The 27470-nt window shown below is 38.2% G+C and overlaps 1 protein-coding gene and 1 pseudogene across 14 annotated transcripts in view; both read right to left on the reverse strand.

Annotated features, from left to right (window-relative positions):
• Pam (peptidylglycine alpha-amidating monooxygenase) overlaps positions 1–27470 on the reverse strand; it is a 296974-nt gene that overhangs the window by 56943 nt on the left and 212561 nt on the right. For all 14 annotated transcript variants that reach the window (XM_060368297.1, XM_060368299.1, XM_060368300.1 and 11 more), the window contains 5 exons: positions 27170–27250; positions 26830–26906; positions 25622–25725; positions 7602–7786; positions 5906–5977 (listed from right to left, as the gene is read on the reverse strand). In XM_060368297.1, coding sequence (XP_060224280.1) covers positions 5906–5977; positions 7602–7786; positions 25622–25725; positions 26830–26906; positions 27170–27250 — 519 coding nt within the window. The remainder of the gene's footprint in view (positions 1–5905; positions 5978–7601; positions 7787–25621; positions 25726–26829; positions 26907–27169; positions 27251–27470) is intronic.
• LOC132648167 (small nucleolar RNA U3) lies at positions 8142–8222 on the reverse strand (annotated as a pseudogene).

A 27470-nucleotide genomic window follows, 5' to 3' on the forward strand; every position in this document is an offset into this window, starting at 1 on the left:
AAGAGGAAAAGAAAAAAATGGCTGTATAAGTTTTTTTTTTTTTTAAAAAAAAAACAAAGATAATTGGATAAAAAAACACAACTACCTTTAACATTTAGAAAATGTAACATCTGAACTTTGGTGGATGGTTCACCTTAAAAAAAAAAAATGACCTGGAGCAGGGGCTGGAGAGATGTCTCACCAGGCCTGACTGCTCTTGCAGAAGACCCAGGTTCACTTCCTAGCACCCTCAGAGTATCTCCCAACCATCTGTAACTTCAGTTCCAGCATTCAACACCTTTTGGCCTCTGTGGATTCTACACGCATTTGCACTCATACATGTGGGTGAAACACTCATACACATACAATAGGGAAATAAAAATATAAAAAGTTAAAATGACTAAGAGCCTCTTAGTAATATTCTAGGATATCAATGACCATTTACCACAGGAGTCACTTGGTCTTATTATACACAGCTGACAGCTCCCATCATGGCTCTGTGATTTCTATGGTGCTCTGTGAGAAAATAAACAGTTCACTGGCAGTTTAAACACTGATAAGATATGCCAAGTATCCAAGCCAATAACAACATGTTAAGATGATGGATTAATGAGAAGGGTGTGTGGAATGGAAAAAGAAAGTATTATTTAAAAATAGCTTAATATTTTGTTTTATGATTCTGTCACAACTGGCTTTCTCTATTGGTTAGATTTGATTCTGTTTATTGATTGTTTACTTGTTATTAACTCACAGTATTTATTTTCCAGCTGTAGAGAAATAAACCTAACATTGTGATGACCAACTCAAGGCTTACAAATGAAATGAATCTTATTACAGGATATATTTGAGAAATATCAGAGAGGAGAAGGCCTTTCCAATTACCATGCAAACAGATCTATATGGGAAAACAGCCATGTGATAAATGATCATTCACATCTGCCTATTTTGTTATTAAGAAACCAATTCTAAACAGCATTCAGCTGCTTTCCCAGAGGCATGGGGGTATTTAGAATTGTGTTTGATAGATGAGTTCAATAAATAAAGACTTGGGAGTAGCTCATAAATCACACCAAACTGATAAATTTTAGTAAATAAGACCACATAAAAGAACTGTATGGTATTTAAAATCAGGACAAATAGTATTGCGAGTCCTTGGAATTGGCTAAGAAGATGATATGCAATCATGTGTGCTTTGTAAAGAGATCAAAGGAATGTCTCATTCTGAACAAGGCAAAGAAATATATGTTTCTGGTTGTGCCTCTCTCTCCTTTAGTTTACCAGATCTTACTTCAGAAAGTTTGCAGATAACCATTATGTTGTAACTTGCAACCCTCTTCCTTGATTTTGCTTATTTGATAAAACATGCCAATGTAAACTCATTTATTTTAGTTTAAAACCACTATGCCTGTTTCACAGAAGGTGTCTGATGACCTTTAGCTGATCTGGGGTCATAGAGTGTTTTCCCTCTACAAATTGTATTTTTGTCATCTTCATCCTGTCTTTGGATAATAGCAGCTCATTCTGACCTTTGAGTAGGAAGATTGATTACATGAGGGCACAGAGGCTACAATGAGAAGAGTTTTAAGCAAAACAAATAAGACATGTCTAAGGTCCTTTCTGCAGCAAAAGAAATGCTGTCCAGAGGAAAATGCGTCATTCTGAGGATGTGCTGGTGCTGTGCATTTGAGGTTTGAATTCTGCCTTGAGTTGTGGGAAACACTGAACCGCACAAGTAATGTAATTTCAGAACAACATCTGCACTCTGAATCTTAGGGATGGCGATGCTGAATTGCAAAACTTCTGGATATACTTGTGTAGATTCTTGCTTGAGGCAGGTGAGCTTTCATTTCTAACCGATGCTGACAGAAACCCTAGGTTGTACCTCTGGGACGGCCAACAAGTGTAAGATGAAATGAGGAAAACGTAGAGAGCATACATTAATTTTCCCAAAGTGTCAGCTGAGACATGTGTGAGACCTCTGTGAGTTTTGTCTGCATCTGTTCTTGAAAACTTCAACATCCCTTTCTTTCAGATAGCTTGCCAGAACTCATTGCCTTCACCCACATCCACTGTAATTGGATTCGCCCATATACAATAGGCCACTGTTTAATTTACTGTACTTACTACACATGTAGGCACTAGTTTGCTTATTCACTGTATTTACTAAATACAAATAATTACTCACTCTTTAGTGTGTCCATATATGTAGGTAATTCCTCACTTACAATGATTTAAAAGGTAGTGATTGCTATTTTTATGTATGTGAACACGTGTAATCAATTTGTTTATATATAAGCTCATATACAGAGAAATGAGATATTTAAAAATCAACAGGAATATAAACTAATTATACAGACTTTAAAAAAAAAACCTTGTAGGTTGAGTATGCGCCTAGTGGCTAATACTTGTCTAGTCTGATTCTCAGCATTGAAAAAAAAATCATCTTTGTCAACAGTTATTATTATTTTAGGAAATATGTAACATATAATAGTTTTAAAAAGAATACAAAATTTTATATATATTATGATCTAATATAAATATTGCCAACATAATGTATATATGCATGTATACCTATTTAAAACATGTTTAATATATATTTCACATACATAATTTCTTTGCACTATTAATCTTTTGTTTACTTATAGCTTGTATGGTTACTGTCTATAGTGAATATTATTTAAAAGCTCAAAGTAACCTTTATTTTAAAAAAACTCTGCAGACTTGTGTAACACTTTGTTGAAATATATACAATTGTTGCATTATCTAAGACAATTTGAAGAGTAAAACTGTTACGTAACAGTGGCTCTTTGGTGTCTCTGATATGACAACAGCTGAGACAGAATCTGAGACAGGTAAAGGGTGCTGTCCAGAGCCAGCATGCTAAGAGTAAGCACAGAGGCTGCACCTCTTGGCTTCATGTGACTGGGCTGTCAGCTGATTTTCAGGATCAATGTTCTGGTAACAAATTTAATAGGGAGTAATTTCAGTGACAAGAATTTCAAAGAAAAGAAACAAAGTATTAGATGAACCCATGTTAAAAGGATAGTTGAGTTTAATTGGATTTTTTCCTCCATGTTGGTGACACATTTTGATTGGCTATTGTATATGACTAGCAAGCCCCCAGGATTCTTCTGTCTCCACCCATTCAGTGCTAGAATACAAATTCAGATCTGCATTTGTGCTTGCAATGGCAAGAACTTTACCCACTGAGCCATCTCTCCAGCCCCATCCCTACATCTTTTTAAAAAAAATCTCAGTTAATAGAATATAAACAGTCCTCATGGATTTTATCTTGTTAAAGTTTTTTCTTTTCAAAAGATATAATATTTTTACATATCATTCCCTTCCTCTACCTATCAGCTTTTCAATGAATGCTGCATACATACTTTGTACATGTAGGTTTACAGATAGATAGTATATTACTACTTTATGTGTACGTGTATGTACATGGGTATGTATGTAGAACTATCTATATTATTTGCAGAACAACCTATACCTGGTGGTCAGTACAGAGTTTTCCTTTGCACACAGCTCCCTGATGTTCATTCTTGTTTCACAACTGTTCTGCTCCTTACCATAGTCTGAGACTTTCTGTGGAACCAATACATATGATATCTGTTGGTCTGTGGCCAGCACTACAGAAATAATTCAGGTCTATTTTTTTTATTATTGAAGATAAAACATTAAAAGAGTTAACGCAATCTGCAGGAATACATGGACACAAATTGGGCCAGACCAACAAAATAAAGTTATGAGTTATGTTTAAGGACTTACTTTAAAAATTATTAGACATGGGGTAATTTATTTGAGTAATTACAGTCCTCCTACTAGCTATTTGGTCAGCATGACGTTCTAGGGAATGAAATAAATAGATTTTTTTTTGTTTGTTTAAAAACAGTCTCCTGAAGAACAGGCTGTTCTTTCATTAATGAGTAGATTTGTCCTGTGCATTGTGAAGAAACAGATTGATCGCATTAGTATATCTGATACTGTGATTGAATGTGCATATTCCTGTGCCTCTACTTAAATACCCTGCTGGTGGCCTCCAGTGACCAGCAGGCTTACACAGACTGTGGTGGACACTGGCATGGGTCTGTGACTTACTCCTTCACAGACAGGGGAAAATGGATACACCCGTTTCAACATGTGAGCACTGGAGCTTATTTTCTACAACTGAGACAGAACAATATTTCTTCCCAAATTATATTACTTTCCTCACAGTATTCCTTCAATTACAAGCATTTCAGTTATAAGTAGAAGAAAACAGAAGCACTAGGAAAATTTTTCTCCAGAATTCACAAGAGTCTGGGTACTTTTAAAGCTTGATGCTCTGAAACAAAGGGTGAATACATGGCAGTTTGGGTGTTTTAAGGACAACAGTATGCATATTTAGAACTTCCTAGATCCTGCTGATTAGAAAGAAGACTGATTTGCTCAGAAGGTCTTTAGGTTTTAACGTTGATCAGCTAACTAACGTGCAAATGAAATGGTGATGCAGCCCCAGAGTATGTATCTACAAACGATGCTCTCATCCGACACAATTACAGGTGTTAGTATTCATGAATGAGTTTTCAAGATTGCTCAAATTGTACCAAAGATATAACTTCAAACTCTGTCCAGTGTAAAAATAATTATTTGTAAGTCTAGATGAATTTCAGCATAGTTACAGTAAACTCTGTTAATGTGATCTGCTACTCTTAAGTTTCTAACAAATGTATCATTCAGTGCAAAGTCACCTCCCTGGTTTTTACTTAATTCATAAACAGAAGCATCTTAAGCTAAACTGAATTTTAAAATGCTTTATTTTAATACAATGCTTTATTTCGCTTGTGTATGTTTGTGTGTTCAAATTTGTTTGTGTAGCGGTCCACATGTGTGTGTGCAGGCTAGAGGTTGACGCAGGTATCAACTTCTTCAACTCATCTTTACTTTATTTATTGATGCAACTTTTTTTCCCCCTGTATGTAGATCTCACTAATTTCACTGGCCTACATAGTATGCCCAGATGATCCTTTGTTTTGGCCTCCCAAGCTCTAAGATTACAGATGGGCCACCACGGCTGTCTTTTATGTGAGAGGTGAAGATCTGCACTCTATGTCCTCTAGCTTGCTCAACAAGTGCTTTTCCCATTGAGATAGACCCTTGCCCCCAACTTCCATACACTGCGAATAGAAAACATCTATTTTTCATTTGTCTGAAATTGACATATCTTAGTATAAGCATCAAGCTGGCGTTTACAAGCATATCTTAAGTTAGGCCAAAATGACTTAATAGGACAATATAATCTAATTCCGGACCCAAAACACTATTTTCCAAACAATTGGTAAGGGACCAGAGTTCTGGAGAGCACTTTCTCACTGCCAGCACATGTAGTTTATGATGTTATAATTTCAAACAGTCCTACTTCTAACTCACAGAACACAGAAAAAAGGATGCCCTCTTAACTCAACAGATGGAAACTTAACAAGAGACTGTGAAGACACAGCAGCAGTCCATCCTGTCCTGCTGAGGGCAGAGAAGAGGCAGGTTTAATTCTCAACATTCTTGTTGCTTAAAACGCAAATATAGTTAGTAACATAAGAATTTACTTGGAAAAATTCACTGGATTTCAATAGCAGCCCAATGTTTGTTTCTCATGGGTTTTATTTGCACTTTTACAAACTATACAGGAAATTTACAATAGTAAACAAACTGAAGCAAAGATAGAAAAACCTAACATTACTAAATTATACTAATGAATTTTGCTTTCATGGCTAACTGCAATAAATGACCACCTTCTTATAAATTAATTATGCAGCATATAAGAATAGTAATGATATGGTTTGAGGCTGATACAGAGACATAAGCTGTTGATTACTTCATATTTGGCCGTCTGTTTTAATAGTGAATGACTTTATAGGCTAATTGTGGAAGTAAGTATACTTACCCTGTTCTAACACGTCCTCCTCTCCTCGTTTTGGCTGCTGTATTAAAGCACTCTTATCTTTGTTTTCTGTTTCTGTAAAGGATCAAAAAAGCCGATCATGAATTATTAGCTTATATTCATACTTTATCTACCATCAAAACAGCAGTATTATTCAGGATCTTATGTTCATTTACATTATTAAGAATTTTCATGGTAGATGTACACTTGTTCACAACTTTTTCCCACCCCCCCCAGCACAACTACCAGTTACCTATCTTGTTATATAATCAGACCAACTGTGTTTTCTTTGTTAACACAGCAATTACAGAACATTAAAATATTTCATATTTATTATTTAAATTGACATAATATTTAAGATACTTTAAAAATATAAACTTATATTCTCTAACTATATTAGCATCTTAGTAAATGACCTGATTACTAGCTGCTCTGGCTAGTAATTTATAAAAATCCACAAAGTCTCAGTATACCTCATGCAGTAAGTAGGGTGTGTGTTTTGCAATTTTAAACTAAAGGAATGAATGACAGTTGAGTATGACCATTATGCAGATGAGCAATAAGCCAAGGCATGAGTTCTAGAATCAAAGTCCAAGAGAAAAGACCAGGAATGCCAAGAATTATTTTTTTACTTGAAAAGGCACATTACAAAGATATGATTGGAAATAAAAATAATCATTTAGGATATGGTACAGTTCCTAAATCATGGAAGTCATTTCTGCCTATGGAAGGAATAAGGTAAAGAGAGTAAAAATAACAGGAATTATATGAAGAAAGATATACATTGGTGGGATTGGTCACAAAACTATCAGTCTTTCACTTCCTGAGATTTGACTTGTGTGTGTGTGTGTGTGTGTGTGTGTGTGTGTGTGTGTTTAGACCAGAGCTTGACTACAGATGTCTTGCTTAAGCATTCTCAATCATGTGTTTTGAGATAGGGTAGCTCATAGAACCTGGAGCTTGCTCATTCCACTGGACTGGCTGGTCAGCCAACCTCATACATTCTTCTGTTTCTTCTTCTGAAGGGCAAGAATTATTGACTGATGCCTTTACAGTACTGGTAATCAAACTTAGGTACTGTGCTTGCACGGTAAACACTTTTCCTACTGGGCCATCTCTCTAGCCCCCTTTTGTGTATGTGTTTGTGTTCTCTCTCTCTCTCTCTCTCTCTCTCATGTAAAATGTGTGTGTGCTATGCACTGTAGATGTGTGTATATATCCTTGTGTGGATGTGGATGTTTCTATGCGTGTTTGTGGAGGCCAGATGTAAGCACTGGATATCTTTCCGAATTACTCTTCTTATTTTTCCAAACAGGGTCTTTTACTGAATCACGAGCCCACGGATTTGTTCACGTTGGGTGGCCAGTACTGCTTCAGGTTCCACCTGTCTCTGCCTCCCTAGTGTGCCACTAGGATTACAGATGTGTGCCACTATGTCTAGTAGTTTTACACCAGGGCTGGGGATCTGAACTCAGACTGCCAAGCACTGTATTGGCGGAGCTATTTCCCCAGTGCCTTTGGTTGATGTTGTGATGGAGATATGTCAGGGAGCAGAGCTTATATAAAAATAGAGAGGAGAAGAAATAAAAATGTGTAAAGAGTCAACAATAATTTCAGATTAATCGTGTGGTCACATTGGACACAAATGAAAACACAGAGCACAAAACTGTACAGTAATGTATGTGAACATCCCACTCACCTCTGTGATGCCCATGCATCATAACCATGTCAGGCTTCACAGGAATCGGAATATTGGCCTCTGCTGGTATAGTTCTGAACATGTCTGGAGCCACATTCTGTGTACAGGTCATGAAGGAAACTGCATATTTGGCTTCCATGTAATACATGATGTATAAGTTGCACATTTCATCACTGGATGTGCCACTGCAGGGGGAATAAAGAAGATAGAACATGTAAGCTGTTGACATAAAACACATCCTTAATGCAAGAGAAATGTAGCCTATAAATTGCCAGTGATGGCCTGGATAGTGAAACACTGCATCCATTTTATATTTTTCTTTAAAACTGATCACAGTCTTCAACATCAAAGGTGTATTTCCATCTAACAACGAAGTATTGGTTTCTGGTTATTCCATGGACACTACCCAATATCACAGATGAAGATAGTATCTAAGTAGCTCAGACATACATTTTTCCCTTCCTAAAACATTTTGTTCTTTATTTATCTTCCATTTTATAAAATGGAAGATATATATATATATCTTCCATATATAAATCAATTAAATTTCTAATAAATAACACGATCAGAGAAACTTCTCTAGTAACGAACTATAGAAATGATCCCTGAAAGTATAGTCTAATAAATAACATCGTTTGCTTGATGATGGTGTGACGGTTTGTTTTAATCATCAACGTGCAACAATCTAGAATCATCTGGGGTTCTGGCTCCATCTCTGTTGCTCTGAAGAAAGTATTCTGGCCAAAAGCAGATTAGGTGAGGAGAGGGTATGTTTCAGCTTACAGGTTGCAGTCCATGATCAAAGGATGGCAGGGCAGGAGCTCGAGGAGGAACATAGAACAGTAATCATGGAGGGATACAATCTGCTGGCTCATTCGCAGGCTCAAGCTTACAGGCCACCAGCCTAGAGACAGTGCTAGCCAGTTACAGTTGGCTGAGCTCTCCCATATCAACTAAGAAGCAAGAAAAATTCCATCAGATTGGTCAAGACGCTAGACCAATCTGATCTGGGTCATCGTTCAACTGAGACTCCATTCTCAGATGACTGTATCCTGTATCAAATGGATAGTGAAAGCCAATTGGACATCTGGGAAGGATGTGTGTTTCAGTGTGAATGATCTAGATTAGACTCACCTGTAGGCATGACTGAGTGTGACTGGCTGATTTCTTTAGTTGACCTGTCTAACAGTGGTGACACCTTTCCCTGGGTTTGGGATATGGGCAAAAGAAGCTAAACAGAGCACAGATGTACATAGCCATTTTCTCTCTGCCCTTGACTGTGGATGTCATGAACTGCTTCAATTTCCAACTGCCTTTACTTCCCTGCAAAGAAGGTCTGTAACCTGCAGTTGTGAGCTAATGAGCCCTTTCTTCCCTAAGCTAGATTTTGTCAGGGTATGTAATCAAGCCAACAGAAAGAAAACTAGGACAGATGGTAAAAATTAAAATACTCCTAAAGGAATATCATATATTGTTTACAAGTACACTTATTGGTCCAGTGCCTAGATAGTTGTTTTGGATTCACTGCATCCTTTTTGTCGTCACATGCCACCTAAAGCATTTTAACTATATCCCTGATATCTGACCCTGTGACTATAGTGAGGTAGCAGGGAATGAAAGAATGGCCAGTAGTGATTCCCAGGCAGGTCTGATCAACCTGTCCTAAGGGGTGCATATCCTATCCAGGTAGTACTATAGAGCTGACAGATAATGCCAGGCATAGACGTTTAAAACAATGAAACAACCATTTCCAAGAAAATAGTTCTGGGTAACAAAAATCTTGTTTCCTTACAAGGCATGCTTTCTTTCTCAGTCAACACAGACTACCAGGTATTTAAATCTCTTGGTGGTAATTAAGGAGTCTTTGTATCCACACACCTCTGAAGGCTTATCTAGCAATTTAGTTCTGGAAAAAAATATTTCCTTTTGGTTATAAGTTGTAACAATTTTTGGAAACCCTAACCAAAAACCAGCTTTCTAAAGTAGACTATTTGCTCTGGAGAAATCTATTAGCGTAGGTTTTTTTTTCCAGCAATGTCATGAGGCAATCAATTCCTTTCTATAGCAACATAGATGACATCAGCAAGAAAACGGAAAAAAATAAAAATCTTTTCCAAATAGGATATGATTCCCATAAGCTGTGAAAATGTATGGGCCCTGTGAGACCTCAGGTTTTGGCTCTTGCAATGAGGACAAACTCTGCTTCAGAAATCATTTGGCTCCTTACAGAAAATCTGATATCTGTCATTTTAACAGCCTTTTCCATGAAATAAAAGCAACTTGTAAGGTGAAGCAACCACAGACAACACCTGCTAGCTATGCTCTTCATGGTGTCAAAACACAGTCAAAAAATATTTGAACAGTTTAGTGTTGGTCAGAAAATTATGTGCTCTAAAACCAATGAGTGATGTCATAAGAAAAGGATATGGAAGAAGGAAGCTTTTGGTTTTTTGCCTGCTTGCCATCACTCTTGCAGTCATGTTCATATATGATGCTGAGGCATTCCCTCACCAGTGTTGGAACCTTTCTTTGGGATTCCAAGGAATGCTGAAGATAAGTAGAAACATCCAGCCTTGTGGAATGAACAACTCTCACATCCTTGGAATTTCCATCAGCAGACAGACAGTGTTGAACTAGATGAACTGTAGTCTACAAGCCTTTGTAATAAATTCCCTTTCAACATACATGAACTCATTCTAGAATAAGTTCTGTTCCTCTAGAGAACTCTGAATAATCTGAGACCTATAATCCCTAGTGAGGTAGAAATACTAATTAAAAGCACGTAACAACAATAACAAAAAGCCAGAGCCAGATGAATTCAGCACAGAATTCTATCAGATCTTCAAAGAAAAATTAATGCCAATACTCAGATTTTTCTACAAAACAGAAACTGAAAGAATAATGCCCAATTCTTTTATGAAGCTACTATTACTCTGATGCCAAAACTACACAAAGAGGTAACAAAAATATTGTAAACTAAATCCAATTAACACATCAAAAAACCATACAACAATGATCAAGTTGGCTTCATCCCACAGATGCAGGGATGGTTCAACAGTTAGATCAATAAATGTAACCCACTACATAAACATACTCAAAGCTGTCATTAGATGCAGAAAAGTGCTTTGACAAAAGCCAGTACCCCTTCAAAATAAAAGTTCTAGAGAGAGCAGAGATATGTCCTGGTTAGTGTTATTACTGCAGTTATGAAGCACCGTGACTAAAAGCAAGTTGGGGAGGAAAGGGCTTATTTAGCTTACACTTCCACATCATAGTTCACTGAAGGAAGTCAAACAAGAACTCAAACAGGGCAGGACCCTGGAGGCAGAAGCTCATGCAGAGGCCATGGAGGAGTGCTGCTTACTGTCTTGCTTCATATGGCCTGCTCAGCTCACTTTCTTTTTTTTTTATTAGTTACACTTTATTCACTTTGTATCCCCCCATTAACCCCCTCCCTTCTCCCCTCCCTACCAATCCTCCCTCCCCCTTCTTTATGCATGCCCCTCCCCAAGTCCAATGACAGGGGAGGTCCTCCTCTCCTTCCTTCTGATCTTAGTCTATCAGGTCTCATCAGGACTGGCTGCATTGTCATCTTCTGTGGCCTGGTAAGACTGCTCCCCCCTCAGGGGGAGGTGATCAAAGAGCAGGGTAATCAGTTCATGTCAGAGGCAGTCCCTTTTCCCATTACTATGGAACCCACTTGGACAGTAAACTGCTGTGGGCTACATCTATGCAGGGGTTCTAGGTTATCTCCATGCCTGGTACTTGGTTGGAGTATGAGTCCCTGGGAAGACCCCTGTGTTCAAATTTTCTTCAGCCTGCTTTCTCATAGAACCCAGAAGCACCAGTCTGGGGATGGCACCACGCACAATGGGCTGGTCCCTCCGCCATCAATCACTAATTAAGGAAATGCCCTATAGGCTTTCTTATAGTCCTACTTTATGAAGGCATTTTGTCAATTGAGGCTCTTTCTTCTTCTTTTCTACTCTACCTTCTGTCAAGTTGATATAAAGCTGACCAGCACAAGACACAAGATATATACCCCAAAATAATGAAGACATCGTACAGTAAGCTCACAGCCAACCTCAAAAGGAGAGAAACTCAAAGCACTTCTATTAAAACCAGGAATAAGACAAGGTTGTCCACTCTCCCCAATAAATCAATAAGTCAGCAAGTCAGTAAAGTACTTGACATCTAAGCTAGAGCAATAAGATGACTGAAGGAAATCAACTGTATACAAATAGGAATGGAGGAAATAAAAGTCTCCTTATTTGCAGATGATACAATGTTATACATAAATGGTAATCAACCTTGGAACAATGGACTAAACTGTAAAATGTTTGCTAAATAGAATTATCAGCCCATGCAGGGATAAAAAAAATAATTTACTCTTGTTATCAGGAAAAAATTGGTGAGAGCAATTGATAAAGGGTTAGAATATGAAATAAGAATATGAAATTACACTAATACTGGAGGCTAGGAAAACAATGAACAAAGTTCATACATTTGAATAATGCATTTGGTTGTAGGTTCTCCTCCAATATCCATGATTACTAGTTCTCAGTAGCCAGCTATGTTTCCACTACCAAGCATGGTTTCCGTGTTGCTGAGTGGGTCTTCAGTCCAATTCGAGAGCTATTGGTTACTGCAAAGGTATGTGTGTCACTACTGCACCTTAGGGTTATCATGGCACATAGGTCACTGCAGTTCATAGTCATCACAGCTGGGTATCACTAAATCTGCATAATTCCCAGTCATAATCAATACATTTATTTTTATATGTATGTGTAGCTGTAACCTTTACCCTTTGGTAGGGAAATCTCTCTTTTCAACATATAGAAACCACAACAAAAAACCAATTAGAATGCAGCGCTTTGGAAACCCAGTCTCAAGAAACATTGCAGAAGAGGGTCCAGAAAGGAAACACTAGAAGGTCAGAGAGTTTGCTGTAATACTGTATCCCCTAATAATATCAGAAGCTACACCCATAAAGTCTCACCAATGTGACTGTCCAAACATGAGCTAAACAAGGACAATATACATGCCAAACTGGATACCATAAGGCATCAACCCTACATAAAGACTCGCAGACAACTAGAGAATGTTGACAGTCGGAGGAATAGTTTTCCCCAGTGAAGAACCTATATATATATATATATATATATATAACCAATATATATATATATATATATATATATAACCAATATATATATATATATATATTGGTTAGCTAACACAAAATGGTCAGACATAAGATAATGTATTCAAGTTATATTATGTAGACTGAGCAGGTAACATTTAGGAATGTATATGTACAAGCACATTTATATGTAGAGACATATATACAGACTATAACAATTAAGAAAAAATGAAGCCAGGAATTTGAAAAAGAGAAAGGATGGGTATATGGGAGAGATGAAAGGAAAGGGGGAAATGTTGTGATTATAGTCTCCAAAATAAAACAAGCAAAAATAAGAAAAATGCATATATTTAGGTATTTTAAATAACATAATACTTTGTTCTTTATTCCTTAATATCACATTTTATTATTATAGCAAATTTGTGAAGATAAAATATAACGTAGTAACTTCTAACATAAATTATCTTACCATGTGTTTGCTTGAAAATTACACATAAACATTTAAAAATATACATATATTATACATGCATGTGCCCATATTGTACATGTATCTATTCTTATGGAAACTAATACAATTAATAGTATATATTCATCAGAGAGACAGATAAATATATTAATTTTTTAAATGTTCAGTTTTGTTCAGGAAGTTTTCTCCTGTGCCAATGAGTTTAAGGCTCTTCCCCACTTTTTCTTCTAACAGATTTAGTGTGTCTGGTTTTATGTTGAGGTCTTTGATCAACTTAGACTTTAATTTTTTTTGTAGGGTGGTAAATATGGATCTATTTGCATTTTTCTACATTTAGACATCCAATTAGACCAGCATCATTTGTTGAAGATGCTATCTTTTTTCTATTGTATGGTTATGGCATCTTTGTCAAAAATCAGATGTCCATAAGGGTGTGGGTTTATTTCTGGGTCTTCTATTTGATCCCACTGATTCACTATTCTGTTTCTATGCCAATACCATGCAGTTTTTATTAATATTGCTCTGTAGTACAGCTTGAGATCTGGGTTGGAGATGTCTCCAGATGATCTGTTGTACAGGATTGTTTGGCAATTCTGGGTTTTTTTGTTTTTCCATATGAAGTTGAGAATTATTCTTTCAAGGTCTATAAAGAATTGTGTTGGTAATTTGAGGGGAATTGCATAAATCTGTAGATTGCTTTTGGCAGGATGGCCATTTTCACTAGGTTAATCTTGCTGATCCATGAGCATGGGAGATCTTTCCATCTTCTGATATGTTCTTCAATTTCTTTCTTCAGAGACTTGAAGTTTTTTTCAAACAAGTCTTTCACTTGCTTGGTTAGGGTTACACAAGGTACTTTATGTTATTTGTCGCTATTCTAAAGGGTGTTGTTTCCCTAATTTCTTTCTCAGCACTTTTGTATTTCTATACAGGAGGGCTACTGTTTTTTATTTTTTTTTAATTAATTTTGTATCCAGCCACTTTACTTAAGGTATTTATCAGCTGAATGAGTTCTCTCTTTGAATTTTTGGAGTCATTCATATACACTCTCATATCATCTGCAAATAGTGATACTTTGAATTCTTCCTTTAAACATGTGATTCTAGGAGAAATACTAATCTGCTCACCAATACTGTTCATTTGAGGTACTGACTCTAAGATGCAAACTTTTCACTGGAAAGCCTGAATGGAAAGGGTCATACTTAGTTTGTATCTACCACTAAGGGAGCTTTCTATCTGGCAGGGAGCCTGTCCCCTGTGGAGGATGATTAGGAATCCAACTGTCACAGGAGAAGCACACCTGGTTAGCTTTATTCCACAACCACACGTCTTTTCTTTTCTTTTCTTTTCTTTTCTTTTCTTTTCTTTTCTTTTCTTTTCTTTTCTTTTCTTTTCTTTTCTTTTTTTTTCACTTAAAAGCAACAACAGAAAACAACAAAACAAAATAACCCAAAACTTTAAACCATACTGAGTGCTTTCTGTATTCCTGAAAACCAAAATTCACTTTAAGCCAAACTGTCTGATTTCTGTATTCTCCTGCGTGTATTTTGATACACAGACCATTATTTTCCAGAGAGGTCAACATATGCAAGGCAACCGCCCTTTTTTCACATGGAAAAGTAGTGGTGGAGGAAGGCTGTGTTCACATGTCTGCCTGGGCCCAAGTGCCAATGTGTCCTCTAAAATGATGGTTGTGGGTATCAGCAATATTCCTACATTACAGCACTGCACTTGTATCACAGCCAAGGGCCTGTGTGATAATTTCTTTACACTGGCATACTTAATCGTAGTAGCTCTAAATCTGATATGCCTTAGTAAGCCTGGAAAGAAAGAATACCTCAAAATGAATGGTGAGTAATGAAGAATACTCTTGATGAATAACTGCCTGTAATTTGTTATGTTGTAATACACCGTTCCTGGTATACCATACTGCGGAATGGTGATTTAGTTCAAATGCATATGCTTTCTGTGGCATTTCTGAAAAGCGTATATCTGGATTTGTATATCTACCAACTATCTCAGTGTACAGAGGCTTTGATAGAGATATGCTATAATAGGAAAGTGCATAATGGAGATTTAGGAAAGTGCCAAGTATGCTAAAGAATCATGAGAAAAGTCTCAAGTCCGCAGGTCATACTCAGGTTGCAGGCAGTGACTCTGCAAGCTAAGTGGTGTCTCCCCCTAGTCCTAGTTCTTTCCTTCTTTCTTTTTAGAGCATCTTCCTAAGACCTGATGTTTTGCTGCACTAGCTACAGTAATTTACTGTTTGCAAATAAGGCTCACAGAAACCCAACTTTAAAAAAACAAGGGCATTTAAACATTCTTCTTAGGAAATCATTGATACTCTTTTTTTATAATTAAATCTTTGTTTTTTATATTAATTACAGTTTATTCACTTTGTATCCCAGCTGTAACCCCCTCCCTTCTCTTCTCCCAATCTCATCCTCCCTCCCTCTTCTCCTCCTTGCCCCTCTCCAAGTCCACTGATTGGGGAAGTCCTCCTCCCCTTCCATCTGACCCTGGCTTATCAGGTCTCATCAGGACTGGCTGCATCATTTTCCTCTGTGGCCTGGCAAGGCTGCTCCCTCCTCAGGGGGAGGTGGTGGTGGTCAAAAAGTCCAACACTGAGTTCATAGCATGGACTGCCCCTCTTCCCCTTACTAGGAAACCCACTTGGAGACTGAGCTGCCATGGGCTACATCTGTGCAGGGGTTCTAGGTTATCTACACGCATGGTCCTTGGTTAGAGTATCAGTCTCAGAAAAGACCTTTGGGCCTGGATTTTTTGATTCTCTTGCTCCCTTATGGAGTTCCTGTCCCCTCCAGGTCTTTCTATCTCCCCCTTCTTTCAGGTGAAAATATGACCAATAAGTTGACCAAATGGGTAAATGCTATGTGATAATCCTCAGGATTTAGACATTTTAGTCTAAAAATTTTTGGGTGATTAGCTGACTTAATTTGCTTAATTGATTGACTTGTATAGATTCTAATTGTTTAAACTTGACTAAACATTTGAAAATAATTTGGAGACATGTCTAACTCTTCTTCTCTTCTAGCTGATGTTGGGGTAATAGAAGAGATTGGGGTGAAGTAGGGAGAAGAAGATGTAAGAAATGTAAATAAAAGAGTTTTTATATATAGAAAAAAAAATTGAGAAGTGTCTCATTGAACTTAAAAAATGTATCACCATCAGGCATTAAGTATTGCTTCTTCACAGATTCACTGGAATGATGCTGTTGGTATATACTTTGTATAGTATTCTCTAAGATTTATTATTTAATAATTTAAGGTAAATATATGCCTCTGTGTAACATTTTATCTTTGAGTATATCTGTTAATTCATCTAGAGTTAAATGCAACTGCCTAAAATTTACATTTAACATTACTTTTGACTGACAAATCTTAATTAGCCACATTTATTAGGAACAAACAATATTATGTTGTAGCATGTGCATACAACAAAGAATAAATAAAGCACTTTAGAATATCGACCACCTTGCATAACTATCACATTTTGATAGTTAGGTACTTAAAATTTATTCATTTTTAAAAATACATACATCATTGTATAGATTCCCCTTGTTGCCTAACAGAAAACAAAAAACCTATTTTGATGTCTACTTAAAACTTTACACCTGGGGGAGATCCAAGATGGTGGTGCCGACCACGCATGGTCTATGAACAGAGGAGCTCAACAGTGAGAACAGAGTGATCAGTAAACTGTACTGTGGACCCCCAAACCCTAGCATCTGTGTTTCTCAGATGAGAGAAAAGCCCACAGGGAAATGGAGGGTCCAACTTCAGGTCACCCAGCTAATCCCAGCTAAATTCCTAGGTTCCGCTGCAGGAGGCCTCAGCCCTAGGCCACCGGCCCAATCCTACTGTTTGTGAATACCTTGTGAGTACCCATGGCTCACAACTGGAACCTTGGGCATCCCCTGCCACCGGCCTGGTCAGACCACTCCAACCTGGGGCTTCCTGATGCTCAGGACCCATGAAAGAACCCTAGATAGACACTGCTCCAAAGCTCAACTCATCTCCCTATAGAGATCAACAAGACCTCTGAGCTCAGAGGTTCTCTAAAAAAGGCTGTTCCCAGCAAGCACAGTATATGATGAGCACAGTGTCTTGGCTCACTAACCTTAGAGCAAGAAAGCCAGCAGTGGGGCAGGTGACTCCGGGACTTCCCTTGGAGAAAGGAGGATCCCGGAGCTCCTGAGGAACCCACTTGCTCCCCAGGATCATAAATCTGAGGTGAGCCTTGGGGAAGTCCCTGAGATCTACCCACTTGTCGGAGATCATTCCCACCAATCTGAGAAGAGCTCCTGCAGGAACATCCAGCTTCCTGCCCACGGCTCATCCGGTATCCCCAAGAACTCCAGTAGGCAACAGGATCTAACAGCCAATTCCAGATACAACCTGATGGCTAAAGAACAGTGTAAAAACACAATCAACAAAAGCCAGAACAATATGAAATCCCCATCCAAGGCAAGCAGCCCTGGATATCCTAACACAACTGAAACATGAGAAAATGACCTTAAATCTATGTTTATGAAGATGATGATGGAGTAAATGAATAAAATCCATAAAGAAATACAGGCCTTTAGACAGGAAAAAATCAGTGAAGTACCAGGTGAAGGAATTGAATAAATCATTTAATGAAAGGCAGGGGAAAAAAAAAACAGGTAAAGGAAATCAACAAAACAGTTCAAAATCTGGAAATGGAAACACTAAAGAAAGCAAAAACTGAAGAAATCTTGGAAAGGGACAGTTTAGGAAAGAAAATAGGAACTACAGAGGTAAGCATTACCAACCAAATACAAGAGATGAAGGAAAGAATCTCAGGTGTAGAAGACACAATGGAAGAAATAGATGCACCCATCAAAGAAAGTGTTAAATACAAAAAATTCCCAACACAAAACATCCAAGAAACCAAAGACAACATAAAAATACAAAACCTAAGAAAAATAGGAATAGAAGAAAGGAAGATTCCTGGCTCCAAGGCCAGAAAATATTTTCAATAGAATCATAGAAGGAAGTTGCTCCAATCCTAAAAAAGAGATGCCTACAAGCATGCAAATAGCCTATAGAACACCACATAGATTATATCAGAAGAGAAAATCCTCCTACAACATAATAATCATAATAATCAAAACACTAAATGTACCAAACAATGAAAAAAATGTTAAAAGCTCAAGGGAAAAAATGCCAAGTAACATAATGGCAAACCTATAAGAATCACACCTGGGTAGAGTCTTTTAGAGGCCCTCTGTGATGGCTCCTGTCATGTTCCCTGTTTTCTCCCTCTTCTGATGTCCATCCAATTTGTCTTTCTGAATGGGGATTGATCATCTTACCCAGAGTCCTCCTTGATTAGCTTCCTTAGGTGTAAAGATTTTAGTACACCTACCCAGCAGGGTATCAAAGCAGATGTTGAGACTGATAGCCAAGCTTTGGGCAGAGTGCAAGCAATCTTATGAAAGAAGGGGGAGATGAAAGACCTGGAGGGGACAGGAGTTCCACAAGGAGAGCAAAACAAAACAAAACAAAACAAAACAAAACAAAAAAAACGGCACAGGGGTCTTTTCTGAGACTGATACTTCAAACAAGGACCATGCATGCAGATAACCTAGAATCCCTGCTCAGATGTAGCACATGGCAGTTCAATCTCTTAAGTGGCTTGCCTAGTGAGGGGAACAGGGGCTGTCTCTGACAAGAACTCAGTGGCTGGCTCTTTGATCACCTCCCCCTGAGGAGGGATCAGCCTTGCCAGGCCACAGAGGAAGACAATGCAGCCAGTCCTGATGAGATGTGATAGGCTAGGGTCAGATGAAAGAGGACCTCCCCTATTAGTGGACTAGGGGAAGGCATGGGGGGAGAGAAAGGAGGGAAGGTGAGATTGAAGGGGGAAAGGGAAGGTCCTACAGCTGGAATACAAAGTGAATAAACCGTAATTAATGAAAAGTTTAAAAAAGGTTTTCCAAGAAAATGGACCCAAGAAGCAAGCTGGAGTAGTCATTCTAATATCTAATAAAATTCTACCAAAATGACATCTCAGTTCTGAATACCTATGCCCCAAGTACAAGGGCAACAACATTTGTAGAAGAAATGTTAATAAACCTTAAACCTCACATCAATCCCCACACATTAGTAGTGGGAAACTTCAGCACCCCACTCTCAACAAAGGACGGGTCAGTGAAACAGAAAAATAATGACACTAACAGGTGCCATGAGTCAAATCAACCTAACAGACATCTACAAAACTTTTCACCCCCAAACAAAAGAATATACTTTCTTCTCAGCACCTCACAGAACCTTCTCCAAAACTGATCATAGATTAGGTCACAAAGCAAACCTCAACAGACACAAGAAGACTGAAATAATTCTTTGTATCTTATCAGACCACCATGAAATAAGGCTGACCTCAACAACAGAAATAACAAAAAGCCTCCAGATGCATGGAAACTGAACAACTCACTAGTCAATGACAACTGGGTCAGGGAAAAAGTAAAGAAAGAAATTAAACACTTCATAGAATTCAATGAAAATGAAGGCACAACATACCCAAATTTATGGAACGCATGAAAGCAGTGTGAAGAAGAAAGTTCATAGCCTTAAGTGCCTTCCTTCATAAAGAAATTGGAGACATCTCATACAAGCAACTTAATAGCACACCTGAAAGCCTTAGGGAAAAAAAGAAGCAGACACACCCTACAGAAGAAGAGTGCTGGAAATAACCAAACTCAGGAGTGAAATCAATAAATTAGAAACAAAGAGAACAATTCAAAAAGTCAATGAAACCAAGAGCTGGTTCTTTGAGAAAATCAACAAGACAGACAAACCCTTAGCCAAACTAACTAAAAGGCAGAAAGAAACTGTCCAAACAAGCAAAATCAGAAACGAAAAGGGAGATATAACAACAGACACTGAGGAATTCCAATCATTCGGTCTTACTTCAAAAGGCTATATGCCACAAAATTTGAAAATCTATATGAAATGGACAATTTTCTTGATAGAATCCACTTAGCAAAACTGAACCAAGATCAAGTGACTGGTAGATCAATGGAATCAAATAGAACACCCAGAAATAAACCCACAAACCTACAGACACTTGATTTTTGACAAAGGAGCAAAAAACCATACAATGGAAAAAAGACAGCATTGTCAACAAATAATGCTGGTCTAACTGGAAGTCTACATGTAGAAAAATGCAAATAGATCTATATTTATCACCCTGCACAAAACCAAAGTCCAAGCAGATCAAAGATCTCAACATAAAACCAAACACACCTGATAAAACAGGATCAGATGAATGGGGAGGAGGTCCCCCCTATCAGTGGACTTGGAAAGGGGCACGGTGGAGATGAGGGAGGGAGGGAGGGACTGGGAGGGAATGAAGGATCGGGACACGGCTGGGATACAGAGTTAATAAAATGTAACTGATAAGAAAAAATAAAATTAAAAAAATAAAGGACAACCTTGCAATTTAATACAGTTTAAGAAAAGACTTTTAAAATAAAATCATCTAATGAAAAAAAAAAGGTTATATCTAAACTGGTCCTGAAAAAAAAATAGGTTTGATAGTTATTATGTGAACAATGAGCTGGAAGGGCATGTCATTCTAGAGCAGTCATTTATGATTGTTGAGAAAAAGTATTTGAAAGGCAACATTAAATGTTCTCCCTTGCTCTTGCTAAGTATTCAGTGTAAGAGTTACAGGCAAGAAAAATCACAAAATTCTAAAATTGGATTTTGGTGATGGTTGCAGAACAATGTGGGAATTCATGGTTGAGCAGTGTATATCAGTGTCACTTGGACCAGGGGGCTGGACTATTTGATTCATGTTCCTATAAATATTTATTTTTTGAAAAATAGGAATAAAATACATCTTTCAAGTTTAAAAAAAAAACAACAAAAACCAAACACAATAAATCTGTTAGAAGAAAAAGTAGGGAAGAGCCTAGAACTCATTGGCACAGGAGACAACTTCCTGAACAAAACACCAACGGCACAGGCTCTAAGAGCAACAATCAATAAATGGGACCTGATGAAACTGAAAAGCTTTTGTAAAGCAAATGACACTGTCATCAGTGCAAAACAACAGTCTATAGCCTGGAAAAAGATCTTCACCAAACCTACTTTTGACATAGAGCTAATATCCAAAATATAAAGAACTCAAGAATTTAAACACCAACAAAGCAGTGAGGTGAAGAGCTAAACAGAGAATTCTCAGCAAAGGAATATTGAATGGTAGAGAAACACTTAAAGAAATGCTCAAAATCCTTAGTCATCAGGGAAATGCAAATCAAAATGACTCTGAGATTCCATCATATACCAACCAGAATGGCAAAGATCAAAAATTCAAGTGACAGCATATGCAGGTTAGGACGTGGAGAAAGGGGAACCCTCCTCCATTGCTGATGGGAGTACAATTTTGTGCAACAACTTAGGGAATCAATATGCTGCTCTCTCAGAAAATTGTGAATAGCACTACCTCAATACCCAGCTATACCACTCTTGGGCATATACCCAAAAGATGTCTCACCATACAACAAGCGCTTTTGCTCAACTATGTTCATAGCAGCTTTATTCATAATAGCCAGAATCTGGAAACACCCCAGATGTCCTTCACGTGAAGAATGGATAAAAACAATTGTGGTACATTTACACAATGGAATACTACTCAGCTATTAACAACAAGAAAAACCATCAAATTTGCAGGCAAATAGATGGAACTAGAAAAGATCATCTAGAGTGAGGTAACCCAGAACCAGAAAGACAGCATGATATATACTCACTTATAAGTGGATATTAGCCATATAAGACAGAATAACCATACTAAAACCCATCGACCTAAAGAAGCTAAATAATAAGGAGGACCCTAGGGAGAAAACTTAATTCTCATTCAGAAGGGCAAATAAAATAGACACTGGAAGTGGTTGAAGAGAGGGAAAAGGATGGGAGCCTACCATAGATGGTCCTCAGAAAGACTCCACCCACTATGAGATTGAAGCAAATGCTGAGACTCACAGCCAATCTTTGGGCAGAGCACAGGAAGAATGAGGTGTGTTTGTGTTTCTGTTGAGGGAGGGGACAGGAGTTCCGCAAGTAGAGCAACAAAGGCAACAAATCTGGGTCCAGGGGGTCCTAGGGACTAATGCACAAACTAAGGATCATGCATGGAGAGGACCTAGACACCCTGCTCAGATGTAGTCCACAGGCATTCAGTATTCCTGTGGGTTCCCTAGGAAGGGCAGTAGCGGCTGTCTCTGATATGGACTCTGTTGTCTGCTCTTTCATCACTTCATTTTGGCAGGGCTGCCTTGCCAGGCCACAGAGGAAGAGGATGTAGGCAGTCCTGATGACACTTGATAGGCTTGAGTCAGATGGTTTGGGAGGAGAATTCCCCTTTCTATGGACTAGGAGAAGGGGATAGGGGGAAAAGGGAGGGAGGGTGGGACCTGGAGGAGATGAGGAAGAGGGCTACAATTGGGATATAAAGTGAATAAATTATAAAAAAATAAAAATAAAGATAAAACTTTACACCCTCCAATCAAAATCTCTGCTTGTTCCTACTTAATTCCCTCTAACTCTGACTCCTGCTGGCCATTGCTTTAACTCCTTACTTCAGCATTTTTAGATTGCCCATATAAAAGAGTGCTGGCCTGGCAAGATGGCTTGGTGGATAAAAGCACTTGCCAGCAAGCCTAAGGACCTGAGTTCAAGCCCTGGGACTCACAGGGTAGAAGAAAAGAACTGACTCCTCCCAGTAGTCCTGTGACTTCCATACATATATAGGACACAGATGTTTGTGCAACACACACACCACACCACACCAAATAAATGTACTATTGTAAAGGTAGTATCATTCAATATTTGTTTTACTGTGTCTGGCTTATTTTATCTAGCACAAAGTCAGATTCATCCTTTTCTTTTAAAGGCTGAACATTGTGCAATATGCCATATTTTATTTTTCTATTCACTCATGATAGATATGCAGGTTGGTAAGTAGACCTATTTTTGTTTTGTTTTTAAGCCATTATCTTTTTATGAAGTCAACTTGGAGCCAATGTTGGCTTCATACTCACCAAATAGCTCGGAAAGATCTAATTTCATCTGTGATCCTCCTATTTCAGCCCACAAAGAGCTGGGATAACAGGTGGGTACTACCATGGCTGGACCTATTTCTCAATGGCAATATTTTGAAATGCATCTCTAATATGAAAATTAAGTATCATCTTTAATGCTCCTTTTGACAGTTAATTAGGATTTTTCCATCTAAGCAAATTTTCTCTAGTCTTAAATTTTTAAGATGATAAGAATTTAACTGGGTTTCTGTGAAATATCATTTAACTAAAAATATTCCTATGGTTCCAAAGCCAACGTGGTTTTGGGGGCAGTGTTTGGCAAAGTCTACCTCATAATTCTCTGAGAACATCGAGGGATTGCCAACCAGCCTACAGCAGCTCTGACTGGTACCTAACTGCTTCAAGCATCATCTGATGAGCTCGTCTGCCTAAACATGTGTGTGCTGGGTGGGAGGAGAGAAAGAAGTAAGGAGGTTTTCTGAGTACAATTTTGTAAGGAATATTTTTCTTTGCTGTTTACATTTTCAACTGTCATCTTCTAGTACCCTGTGGAGACTACACCTGTTAATGTACAAAACACAGAAATACTGTAGATAGTGCTTTTCTCAGGCTGAAAGGCACATTAAGCACTGTTGTAGGCATATTACATTATAATAAAAATTTTATTCATGATCAGGTTTCTTCAAACTTGTTCTATTAATTTATTACTCTTTTGGAAAAATGTAATAGTAGTAGTATAAATTAAATATTCAAACTATAGGCTCATCCAATAACTTAATTCCCTATAATTCCTTTCTACTTCATTTATATTAAAAATATTTACTTTATCTCACAAGAAAGTTACAAAAGGACCACTGAGTAGTGTCATCATCTTAGGGTATTATTTTAAAGCAAAATGTACAATTTTTAAAAGACTAGAATCATTCGAGACTCATGAATCTAAAAGAGGTCTCTGGAGGCTGCTCTGGTTTCTCCTTCTGGCACTGTAACAAGCCGTAATGTCTATGGTTGAAATTATCTCAGAGAGGAAACTCGAAGGATAGATTCTGCCTGAGGTTATAATTATGCCCCCTTACCCAAACTCTTAAGGTCCTTGAGGCTAAAATCTTCTATGGTCTCACACTTAAGCTTTCAAATCAATACATTTAATGCTCTGAAAGTGTTTATTTTGAAGCACTTTGTTTACTTAATGAGGAGGTTAACAAACAACCTCTGGCATTTAACTACCTTTCCTGTGGTCCCACAAAAGCACAGAAGAGAGAGAAACTGATCAATACGCCCTGGATCACTTTGCCTCAACTGTCAAAGACTAACACAGAGTTCAGCCCATTCCTTCTTTCCAGTGCAGATGTGTCCAGTTGTCAAGCCTCCTCCCTTAACTATCATTCTTATGATAAGTCATTAATTTTATTGTTTTCCTCCAGTCTTCTCTAAAAATTTAAGAAACAATAGAAAAGCTTTTGGAAGTCTTCTTTAATACAAATTGATACTGTTTTCCCATTATAATAAAATGAAAACCCATTTTAGAGTGACATGAAAAATCTGTCAAATTCTCCTGTGTCCTTCCTTTCTCCCAACCAGTGTGGTTCCTAGCAGGCAGTTGCTGCTTTTCTGAGAATCTTCTTTCTGTATGAACTGGACTTGCTGCAGCTTCTCTCATGCTTCTGAGTGGACTCAAGAAGTATCTTTGAACCTACTTCATCATGGAAATTGACGCACCTGCATTCTTTTCTAACAGAAAGCCTAAGAAAATTTACCTTTCATATTAAATTTATTTTTTGAAAGAGTCCTTAATGCTTTAGAATTTTTCAGTGTATTTAATGATACAAGTTAAAGTTATTTGAAGGAGCTTTGACATTTTTGGAAAGTAGTCATGTCCTGACATCCCTTATTGGAAAGGGAATGGATGCTGCCCTCACTCGGTGGACAGGCAATAGAGAATTGAAATTAGCTTCAGCACACTGAAAGACCTATGGTTCTGAGTAGTAGTTTTCTTACCCTTAAAATAAGGGCAAAAGGACGCCTGTGAGAAAAAATGTTCATAATCATCTGACTTCCTTTACTAAGACAAGTCCAAAGAAGAAACAGGGTCTTGCCAGAACTATAATATGCAAAGAACAATGAGGCAGGAAGAAATGTTGTAGGAAAAAGCGAGGCCACTTTCTAGGGCTTTTCCAAATTTGGCAGTTAACAAGTGATATAATGCTTGTTTGTTATGATTGCTCGTGATATCGAAAGCGTGTATAGTTCATCCACAGAGATAACTGTTACCCACAGCCAAGGCTTAGCCTGATGTGCTGGCTTTGAATGGGTGTGCAGACTCTTACCCGATGTGGGTGGCTTCTGTCCTTCCTTCACCAGTGAACATACATCTTGCTGCCAGTATATCACCAAAAGCAACATCTACTGGGTGTTCCACAGGGTAGAAAGCCTGCCCAGAAGACAAATACAACCAGTAAAATTACTACTGTTACCCAGAACTACATGTTTGAATAATGTGAGGCTTGGAGCATTGTGGGCAAGAAAGATGAAGAGAAGCACACAGCTCCCTTGATCCTTTCACAAATAATTGCTAGATAAAACAAATTCTCCCTTGACCTTAAAATAAACAAACACTAGTTATTACCTCACAACCCCGGTAAGGCTGGAGGAAGAGCTTTCTGAAAGGGAAGTGATGGGGTGGAAAATCCTAACATCATCCTAAAATGGCTCCTAATGACGTCGCTATGCCCATAGATCTGTGCTTCTTTCATCTTTCATCAAAATGCTTTGCACAGATAGCAATTCAGAGACCTCAGCTAGTCAGCAAGCCGAGGAGAAGACAGCATGGAAAGCTCAGCTCCAAATGGGATGTCCAGATCATACCAGACCTCAGAAGAGAGGGCAGAATATTGTAACTACCAGAGGTGGTGGATGACTTCAAGGACACGGTGTTTTCTGGAAACAACAGGGCAGTTGCACATATGAAGTGACAGCGTGAACAAGGCCTGTGCATGCTCAAGGCAGACAAACATCCCAGAACGGAGGAGGGGGAGGTAGGCATGAAGTCCTTCCACTAACTGAGGACTGTCATTGGATGGTTGCCAGGAGGAGAGGCAGCTGGCTTTAATGGTGTGACTCCCGGCCTGGCTGACCACACTCCTGGGTAGGGCCCACTCAGAGTAGTCAGTGACATGAGTGGGGCCCCACAGCTTTAATATAAGGAAGACAGGAACTTGAAGCTGGGTGGGTAGGGAGGTACAGTGGATCTGTGGGGAGTTGTGTGGGGAGGGATGAGCCTGGTCAAGGTATATTATATGAAAGTCTCATAGGATTCATAAAAATACTTCTTGGGAAAATGAAAAGTACTGCCATCACACTGAGAGAGCTGGTAAGGAAAGCATTAGACTGGGAGTTCCAAATAGGAACATATATTACACAGATACTGTGGAGACAGAGTCAGACACGTTTGGATCCTAGGAAAAGTCACAAAAGACTTACATAAGGGATTAAAAAGAAATTGCTTCCTCTTGGAAATAAATTCGTCTCTACACACCTGTGGCAGCTGGGGGCTCTGGCGTCCAATCAGCATCCACTGTCCATTTCTCACTCTGTATCCGCTTACTACCTTACCTTAGGGAACACAAGGCATACAATAAACTATTAAAAGAGCAAAAACTACATTTAGTATTTACTTTCTTTTCAAAAACAAAACCTAAATATTTTCAGAATTCAAAGTACTTGAGTCTCTTAATGAAATCATGATGAAGCATCAAAAAAATTGAATGAATTCGATAAAATGCTCCTAATGCCTAGGATAATTCAAAATTTCTATTTACAGTACCAGCAAGCATATGTCAAATATCTATAATTTAGAATGCAGGTTGAGTTCTTACCTAAACGGTGGGTATGGACTCTGTAGGCAAACACATGCATTGGATACATTTTATAATGGCACGAAATATCGGAGTTCACTACTGTGGGAAACAAAAACACAGACCAAAGTTACTATGCCGTTGGGAAACGTCTTTTTTTTTTTCTTTTTAGATTAAAAGTATGTGTGAAGTAGCCGCTGGTGCTAGCACTGGGCTTTCTTATGAACACTCATTCATCACTCAGCAGATACCTGATATTTATTTTGTGCTGGATACCTTCCCAACTTGTATTAAGCGCCTCCTGCCTCCATTCACATATTCA

The sequence above is a fragment of the Meriones unguiculatus genome, chromosome 15 (assembly GCF_030254825.1).
Source record: "Meriones unguiculatus strain TT.TT164.6M chromosome 15, Bangor_MerUng_6.1, whole genome shotgun sequence".
NCBI lineage: Eukaryota > Metazoa > Chordata > Mammalia > Rodentia > Muridae > Meriones > Meriones unguiculatus.